The sequence below is a fragment of the Primulina tabacum genome, chromosome 14 (assembly GCF_025594145.1).
Source record: "Primulina tabacum isolate GXHZ01 chromosome 14, ASM2559414v2, whole genome shotgun sequence".
NCBI classification, from domain to species: Eukaryota; Viridiplantae; Streptophyta; class Magnoliopsida; order Lamiales; family Gesneriaceae; genus Primulina; species Primulina tabacum.
This window is the reverse complement of record NC_134563.1, coordinates 4,036,622-4,045,765: the sequence shown is the minus strand read 5'-3', so window position 1 is coordinate 4,045,765 and position 9,144 is coordinate 4,036,622. Positions and strand designations below refer to the sequence as shown.

The following is a 9,144-nucleotide window of genomic DNA, read 5'->3' as shown; positions in this document are numbered from 1 at the left end:
CAAATGTTATTTTAATTTTTCTTTATATAATATATATATTTATTTATTTATTTATTTATTGTTCAAGATCATGGTCTTTGTGGGTTGATATGGGTAATTTTCACAATGAAAAAATATCGCGTGCGTAAAATAACTAATATAAAAAAAGTATTGGAACACTCAACCGAATTTCCTAACATGAAGGAATAATTGCAATATACTCTCAGGACAGCAATACCTTCAAAATTTTGACAATGTTGTTCACTACAAACAGAAGCAAACGGAAATATTTACCATCTTTACCAAAACTAGACACATTTTGTAATCCAATTAATAGTTTCCTTTTTTGTCATCCATTCTCTCTTAATTAGAACATAATAATTATTGCTAAATGCCCCAACAATGAGATCAATCATGTAGATGGATGGATTCCCAGTTTTATTGTTTTACTTCTTTTCTTTTTATGTAAATGTAAAACCAATCGTACCAGACGGTCTTATAAATCTTTATTCGTGAAACGTGTTAACGTTGTCTATATTTACAATAAAAATATAATATTTTTTTATGGATGACTCAAATAAAATATTTTTTTAACAAAATTGACTCGTGACATCGTCTCAAATGAATTTTTGTGTTGAAAATAATTCAATACATACATTATATTTAATAATCATGTTAAATAAATTAAAATCGAGTCGAATGAACTCGTATTTACTATATAAGATCAACAATAACAACATTATATCATCCACAAAAAAACCATGAATTATGTCCCAAACCACTCATTTATGTCATATTATGACACTACCCTCTTCTTTTTATTGTTCATTTAAAAAAGGAGTAAAATTAAAGAGAAGTGGAAAACAAAAGAAAAAAATGTGAAGAAATAAATGAGAGGAAGGAGCAAAGAGAAGGAAAAGCTGAAAAAAGAAACAAAAGAAAATGGGAGAATCAAAGCTGACCCGGAGAGTCTGTGAGAGAGACAGTAACGAAACTTAGTAAAATAAAACGAAAAACAATGCCAGATGATCACTGTTTGCAACGTAAATTCCATGATTATTATCGTTAATCGCTTCATAACATTTTGTTTTTTTTTATTGTTATGAATTTCATTTGCCATTTTTTTTTCTTTTTTGCTTTGCCGCTGCTGCTGCGGTGGTGCTACTTCCTGCTGCACATTTCGCTTTCTCTCCTTGCAATCTACCTCTCACGTGAACAATAATTAGGCCCTTTATTCATATTTTCATCCGTCTTTTCTAGGTTTTCTTTCCACGGTTTAACCTGATCTTGGATTTCTCTTGATCTGCTCACCTCCCTTCAGATCCAGACTACTTTGTGGGGCGTGTAATGTTAAGAGGACTTGAGGGTTTTGCAGTAAAGCTGTGAGGCTTGAACTGGGTACTGTGGAATGCCATTTTTGTGCTTGTTTTTACTATTTGGAGCTGCTGAATTTTGCTGCCTGTGTTAAGTGTTTGCTTTGGTTGTAAGCTATAGTGGGTCTGGAGTGAAGTGTATTCTGAATTGGGTCTTGGATTTTTTAGTAGATTTTGGTAGTTTTATGTGTTATTTGAAGTGAGTGTTGTTGAGCGATAAAAGAAATATAGAGTTACATGATATTGGTGCTAATGGGTCAAAAGAAAACATTTTTCTTCGATATATTGGATGTGAAGTGGAATTTGATTCTTAAGTGTGGTAGAGGATAAGTGTTGGAATGCATTTTCTTTACGGAGATGCTGGATCAAATTGTGCGATCTCTATGATTTGCTGTTTGAGTTAGGATTTTTGTCTTTTTCTTGAAGGGTTTGACTGGTAAACTATAGGCTGAATTAAGGCTGGGGGTTCGAAATTAATGCCTTCATCACCTGCGGTGAGGGTTTTCCCTGGAAGGGAAATGAGGGTAGAGAATCACAAGAGAGGGCGTAGTCTGGAGAGCGGGATTCACTATCGAGATGACGATGATCTTGCTCTGTTTAACGAGTTGCGGAGCAAAGAAAAAGAGAATTTCTTGCTTCAGTCGAATGACGACTTTGATAACATATTCTGTGAGTTCTCGCACCCTTGATCTGCTTTCAGATTATCTGCATTTATGGCTTTGGTATTTAGCGAATAATGCGCCTTGTGTTTTTCTTTTTTAATTTATTTGCTCAGTCTTGCTGACAAATGTTGCTCTCTGTTTTTCCTTTTTCGTTTATGGCATTTGGCAGCTACAAAATTTAGGTACTTCCCAGATTATAAGCTTGGAATCTCCGTTCCTGCTAGGGGTGAGAGCAGTGACCTGCTCAATACAGAGGGAGATAAAAATGACTATGATTGGTTTGGTTCTTTCTTTTTTGTTCTTGACTCTTTTTTTTCTTTTATTCGTTTGAAATATTATGTATTTCAAATCTTTGTTTTGTTGGTATAAAAAAAGAGCCAAAAGCACCTACATTGATGTGGTTTCAGGGTATGGTTAGATTTTTGCTACAATCCAGTTTACGCATTAACTTTTTTTCTATCCAAGTTATTGAAACTTAGAAGTTCTGATATTGAAGTTCGGGCAAAATTAAAACCTATAAGATATTGCTTCCTTACAAATTTATTTACTTTGTTTTATATCGCTCTGTTGCATAAAATGGTAACTGGCGACATTTCATTCTCCTCATGTTCCTTACTGTGTCATTTGTGATATGTTTCAGGTTGATAACGCCTCCTGAAACTCCTCTATTTACTTCTTTGGATGATGATGTGCCGCCAATTAATCTTGCACCAAGGGGAAGGTCAAGGAGTCAACCCGTTCCAATCCCGGTATCATCCACAGTAAGATCTTGCAAGAAGACTTGATTAAGATATGACTCTTTGTTTTGCATGTTCGTCTGAAATTGTTTGTAAATGTGTTTTACTTCAGACAGAGAAGTGTTACAGAAATAGTAGAGGTAGTGCAAGTCCTCAACGCTTGAGCCCATCTCCTCGGTCGAGAAATAATTCATTGCAATCAAGAAGTAGGCCACTTTCTGCTACTCACTCAAGCCCACCGCCTACTTTGCGACAGCTGTCTGCTGCAAGAAGGCTGTCGCCCTCACCGAGTAAATCCAAACCTGCTCTGCTGTCTAGTACACCTAGCCCGAGGAGGATGAGCACTGGTTCAGTCATCTCTGTTGTCCCTTCAGGAGTTAGAGGTGCCTCCCCCATCAAGACAAGTCGGGGGAACTCTGCTTCACCAAAAATACACGCATGGCAATCTAACATCCCAGGCTTTTCTTTAGAGGCCCCACCGAATCTTCGTACCTCACTGGCTGACAGACCAGCATCATATGTACGAGGATCTTCTCCGGCATCGAGGAATAGCTCCAGATCTGGAAGACAATCCATGTCTCCAACCGCTTCTAGAAGTGTCAGTTCGTCACACAGTCATGATAGGGATCCATTTAGTGTCCATAGTAAAGCTTCAATTGCATCATCTGGTGATGATGATGCTGACTCACCACAATCCTTTCCTATCAGCAGCTCAGACCGTTCAGCTCCAAGAAGCATAGGGACTCTCCCAAATATGAGGGCTGTTGGATATTCCAAGAAACCATCTAAATTTTTGTCAAGCTCGGCTCCGAAAAGATCCTTCGACTTGGCGCTCAGACAAATGGTTAGGCAACTTTATGTATTAATTTTCCCATCGGTTTCTTGGTATATGGATCATACTATCTTGTTATTCCAGTCGTTTGATATTTGTTTCTTCTGCTTGTGAGTGTCAAATTGTAGTTCAACAATGACTTCTGCTATGTTGGGTGACCGGCCACGTCACTTAATAGAAAATTTAACGACTTTCCTTTTCTGAATATATCTTGTATGCGTGTGTCTATTTTTGCATGTGTACAATCTTTTTATAAATGCGGTTGCATCCATCTGTACCTTGCATCGCGGAAGTGTGACATTATGGTTAATCCTAGAATGCTGATGTTTTTTTGGCACTACTTACCTGATTTCCCAGATTTTCTGGATGGTATTTGTTCGATTTACTATCTTCTTGTTTTCATACTAGTTTTAGTTTTAGTTTTTTTTTTTTGTTATTTAATCATGGCTCTATCGTTGCTTTGGAAAATGTCTTCTTATCTTGTCTTGTCTTGTATATGTATTGACAAAATCTTCATACCACGTGTCAATAGATGCGTATACCAAATTGAAAATGATTGTCACCATCAAAATTCAAAACATGACTTGATGAGTTTCTTCGTAATCATCATCAAACAAGGAAATAGGTGTTTGCATTTGTACACTGAGGAAGAAGTAGTGGTAATGGCTGATGCATGATGGAATTACAAGTTGAAGGATACTTCAACTAATTTTGGGATGGGTGGAGTAGAACGGTTGTAATAAAAGGTGGAGTTAACATGGGATTGATAAAATATTGTCTATTCTAGACTGTGGACCACGTCTTGGTCTTTATGATGGTTTCCCAATTAGTCAAATATGATACAGCCACATCCTTTCCTGAAGCATGATTTACTACTGTATCTTTTATAAGCGATTTCACATGGTGACTTTTTTTTCCTGTAAATGTATGCAGGATAAGAAAGGCCCTCAGAATATGTTTAGACCCCTCTTGTCCAGTGTTCCCAGTTCAACTTTTGCAAGTGTGCATCATCATTCTCTGACATCCCGAAATTCTTCAATCACAACTAGCAGCAATGCCAGTTCTGACCAAGGAACAAATGGAGCACTTCATACAAGAGAAATTGAGCTAAGCCAGGAAGATTTGACCTGTGAAAGTGTGAAAGTACAATATCTTAATTTGCAGGATGAAGTATTTTCAATGGATCAAGCTGATGGTTTGAATGAAGATTTTGGGAGCAAGATCATGGAAGAATCCACTCTTAGTAAGCATGGCGAAATCGATGGCCCCTCCATTGCAAATTCTCAGTTGGTTGTTACAGACAGAAATAGCCAACTTGACAAAGCCGCAGCTATGTATGATTATTCAAATGGTGATGGCCCACCAGATATGGCAATATGCTCGAAATGTGGCCTCAAGTTTCCTTCAGATGAAGTTATGAATGAAGTTATGAGGGAAGGATCCTTACAACTTTGTGCTGAGTGTACAAATTTGGAAATAAATACAAGTCATAATTCGCTTGAGATTTTGGACCAGTCTGCAGCACTTCGGGTTGAGGAAGGGGTACCGACTTCTGCCACTGATCAGGAGATTATTCATCATCTGTATGCTGACTTTGGCCACCAGCAGTTGCAGCACGGTGAGTCCAATTTAAATTCAAGGGTGGAAGTTTCCGAAGGAGCAGGCATTTCTTTGCTGCTGAAGAAATCGAGTAGCAGCAGAGGACCCATTGTCCAAAGCAGGAGTTTTACTGCGAGTGCCACCTGCTATGATGATTTCTCTTATATGAGGGACTCTATGAATAGCATAAGAAGCTCCATTGGACATAGCGGTGCATCTGTATCATCTTCTGTTGATTTGGGCTATTCAAGTAAAATAGAAACTCGGATTCAAAGGCAATCAAGTGGCCGAAAATCAGATGGAGAAAATTGGATGCTTGATATGCCTACAAAGCACAAACGATCTGCTTCATCTTTGTCTGGTGCTTCAAGTCATTGCTTCCTGGTCCAAAGTGCCGCGCCAAGTTGCCATGAAGTTAGTATAGGGGCCGCGAAATGTGTAGATCCAAGTGAACAATCTCTGGCTTCTGAATATATGGATTCTGAAAGCAATATCTTTAAACCTGCTGCTGAATTAACTGACCATCTCATGAATGTCCACTCCGAAGATATTTCAGCTTTGCCAGTTTCAACTTCTGATTCTAATAATTCAATGGATGCAGATACGCTGTCTGCACATTCGCAGCCCTTTGGTCATGGGGAAGATGAGATGCAAAGTTCGTGTCCTGTGGTAATGGATGTTGAAGAAGCTCACCATCCAAGCTCTTTGGATACTAAATCAGAAATGGAATTGGAGAATGCTTCTCATTCTGATGCAGATTCCATTAATTCCCACACAGATGAGTTACTGGAGCCCTCTGATTCAGTGGCACAAAATGACGTTACAGCAACTTTTGAAGAATTTGATATTTCAGATTCATCCCGTGGTGCCCCTGGTATGTGCATCAGGATTCCGAATGTTTGTGTTCCTGGTTCTCTTATCTTTTTCTTATGCTCGAGATTTGTATTCCTTATTCTTACCCATATTTGATGATCTTGTCTTGTTATTGTGTCCTAATCTTATTCTGCAGTGGTAGGCTTGACCTTTTCAAATGATATTCTCTAATTAATCTTAAAACTTTCATTCTAATCGTAGAAGAATCAACTGTTATGGTAGAAGAATCCGGCAGAAGAAAGTCCCGAAGCCTGACTCTAGAAGAAGCAACAGATGCAATCCTCTTCTGCAGCTCCATTGTCCACAATCTCGCGTATGAAGCTGCAAACATAGCAATAGATAAAGAAACACCGCGAGTGGAAGAAGTTCTGCAACCAGCGGTTACATTTGCTTCCAAATCCAATTCAGACAGACGGGATATCAGGTCAAGAAACACCTGCAAACGTAATTCCAGATCCCAGAAAACTCGACAGAAGTTGGAAACCAGCCCAAAACCCACTTCCATAGATGCTGAAAATGAAGAGAAGTTCAGTCCACACGATAAATCTCCATACAAGTGCGACAGCTTTAAGCCTCCGAAGTTGGAGTCCAAGTGTAATTGCAGAATCATGTAGGAGGAATCTCCTGCATTTGTGGCATTGCAATGTGTTTCTACTATTATTTGCAAGCTTTTTGTTGGTTCTAATTGTTTTGTAAGAAAAATATATATACTTCCCACTTAGAGATTTGATTATTCTTGTAAAGTTCTGATTCTATTAATAGGCTGATCATAATAGAGGAATTGCAATTTCCTTGTCTGTTACTATTTGGTTTTGTGGTAAATTCTTTTCTTCTGATGCTCAAGGAAATTGCATTCAGATGGTTATTTGTAATTTTTGGTGATAAATGATGATGCAACTAAAAATACATTTGTCACTTTCTATTGGATTATCAAATTGCTGATATTATACCCGTCAATTTTAAGAAAGAAAGAAAAGTACGTGTAATAATATATTTGGAAAAATACAATAATAATGGGAAAATCCTAACGTGGACAAATAGTTCAGAGAGGAGAAGACAAAATTCGAGAGGCATGAAAAAATAGTCCCGTACATTTTGTATACAAACTAATAATTTAATTAAAGGCTTAAATTGTGAGGCCCGGGGCCGAAGAGGGGGGCGGGTGATCGTCGGTGCCATGAGGTTGCACGGACAATGAGCGGCTCCTGACAGGCTTCTAGGTGGAGGGAACATGAATGAACCGATCCCACACCGGAATGAGAGGGATTCCGAGACTGTTCAATGTAATGGACTGTACAGTTGAAAAGGGCTTAAAAGATTTGATTTGTACTACTCATATCATGAAGGTACATCTTCTTTTCGGTAGCTCATCACATAAGAACTCCAAAGTTAAGCGTGCTTGACTTGGGGCAATTTTGAGATGAGTGATCCCTTGGAAAGTTTTCTAAAATGCGTGTGAGTGAGGACATAAGCACACTGGAAAGACTCGTCTTGATACAGTGAGAACAGTCATCGAATCTGGGTTCTTACATAAATACATTAGGTGCAAGATATTTTTATGTCTACTTTGGATAAAGTGTCTATTTTATCTTTTCAATTTCTATTTCATTAACAAAAGAGAGTATTTTTATCTAACTACTCTATTATTTTAATTTTAAAAAATACATTTATAACTGTTGTGATAATAAACGAGCCATCGAACCAAAATGATACGGAATTTAAAGCGTATTCGTTGCAAAGTGTTTTTGTTAGTTATTTGTCATTGTATTCTTTTTTGATACAGTTAGTGAACTCTAACTCAAACAAGACAAAAACTTGACGGTCTCACGGGTCGTATTTTGTGAGACAGATATCTTATTTCGGTCATCCATGAAAAAGTATTACTTTTTATACTAAGAATATTGTTTTTTATTGTGAATATCGGTAGAGTTGATCCGTCTCACAGATAAAGATTCGTGAAACTATCTCACGAGAAATTTACTTCTCAAACGATTTAGATCTTGGGACACTCTTACCTTTAATTACAATGGAGGTGGTAAATTTGTTTATTCTTCAGAATTTCTGATATATTAATAGGCTGATCATGATAGAGGATACACAATAGTGTCTTAGGTTTCGAAGTGGCGCATATGTCGCACACCCCACCGCAAGAGGGGCAGGTGTCGGTCGGGATGACGGAGATGTTGGCACCTAGTGGTCACAAAGAGGCTGTGCAACAACTCATTTTTTTATTTTTGTTTTTGTTTTTGTTTTGAATTAATCAGTATCATTAAACAATCAACAAATCATAGTTTACAAGTGGTCGAAGAAACGAAGGAATCACATTATAAAAAACAAAGTTTCTTCGAGGTTGAAAACTTCGTCTAGCCAATTTGTGTTCCATTTGGTTCGCACTTGGAGGGCAATGCCGTATTGTAGCTAGATCTAAGGTGGAACAAAGTTTGAAACGATTTAGCGGTCTGAAAACTTGAAATTAAAATTAAAGAGTGTTTGAATATAAAACAACTTGTCGATCACCAAAACTTAGATAATAAAAATTTTAAAAAACTTTCGATATAAAGTCTAAAGAATTAAATAATTAACAATCAACTAAATTTTAACGAAATATTCTTAATTCACTAAATATTATTTAATAAAATATAAAATCTATATAAAATTATTAAACTTCGGTTTTAAAAATATTAGTATCTAACTCGTGCGATGCACGTGATGATATTATTAAAAATTAATTACTAAAATTGTATAGATTTTTAAAATGCAAAAAAAAAGATTATAAATCATACAATTAAGAAACAAATTTTTTCACATACTATGAAAAATTTCTTTAAATACAACATTTGTCGTTGAATTTTTTTGCTGCTATCACTAGCATATATCAAATTTTTTAGATATTTAGAATTTGTAACTCTGGATACAACGACATAAAACTGACCATGACTAAAAACTAGTTGTTTCAGAAGAAGTCCTGCATAAGATATAGATTGGCCCTGACTTTTGTTGATTGCCATTGCATATGATACAATCAAAGGAAACTATCTTAGTTGGAATTTGAAAGAAAATTTTGGATCAGAAGAAGTCGATGACAATCT

General features: G+C 36.7%; 1 protein-coding gene across 5 annotated transcripts; it reads left to right on the top strand.

Moving 5' to 3' along the window:
* The first annotated feature begins 837 nt into the window (after positions 1 to 837).
* Positions 838 to 6,857, top strand: LOC142523678 (uncharacterized). Of its 5 annotated transcripts, XM_075627402.1 has the most exons (8): positions 841 to 1,022; positions 1,301 to 1,377; positions 1,779 to 2,021; positions 2,184 to 2,292; positions 2,655 to 2,775; positions 2,864 to 3,595; positions 4,517 to 6,056; positions 6,257 to 6,857. In XM_075627402.1, exons 3-8 carry the CDS (start codon positions 1,829 to 1,831, stop codon positions 6,667 to 6,669), a joined length of 3,108 nt encoding a protein of 1,035 aa, XP_075483517.1. In that variant the 5' UTR covers positions 841 to 1,022; positions 1,301 to 1,377; positions 1,779 to 1,828; the 3' UTR covers positions 6,670 to 6,857. The 5 variants fall into 5 exon arrangements, with proteins under 5 accessions (XP_075483520.1, XP_075483519.1, XP_075483517.1 ...); XM_075627403.1 differs by lacking the exon at positions 1,301 to 1,377; XM_075627401.1 differs by having other exon boundaries at positions 1,240 to 2,021.
* Positions 6,858 to 9,144: the final 2,287 nt, after the last annotated feature.

Bases quoted from the DNA above. Each gene is read 5' to 3' on its own strand.
- LOC142523678 (XM_075627403.1), top strand. From the start codon at position 1,829: ATGCCTTCATCACCTGCGGTGAGGGTTTTCCCTGGAAGGGAAATGAGG. The intron at 2,022-2,183 runs GTGAGTTCTCGC...GGCATTTGGCAG, and splicing joins CGACTTTGATAACATATTCT to CTACAAAATTTAGGTACTTC. The intron at 3,596-4,516 runs GTTAGGCAACTT...AAATGTATGCAG, and splicing joins ACTTGGCGCTCAGACAAATG to GATAAGAAAGGCCCTCAGAA.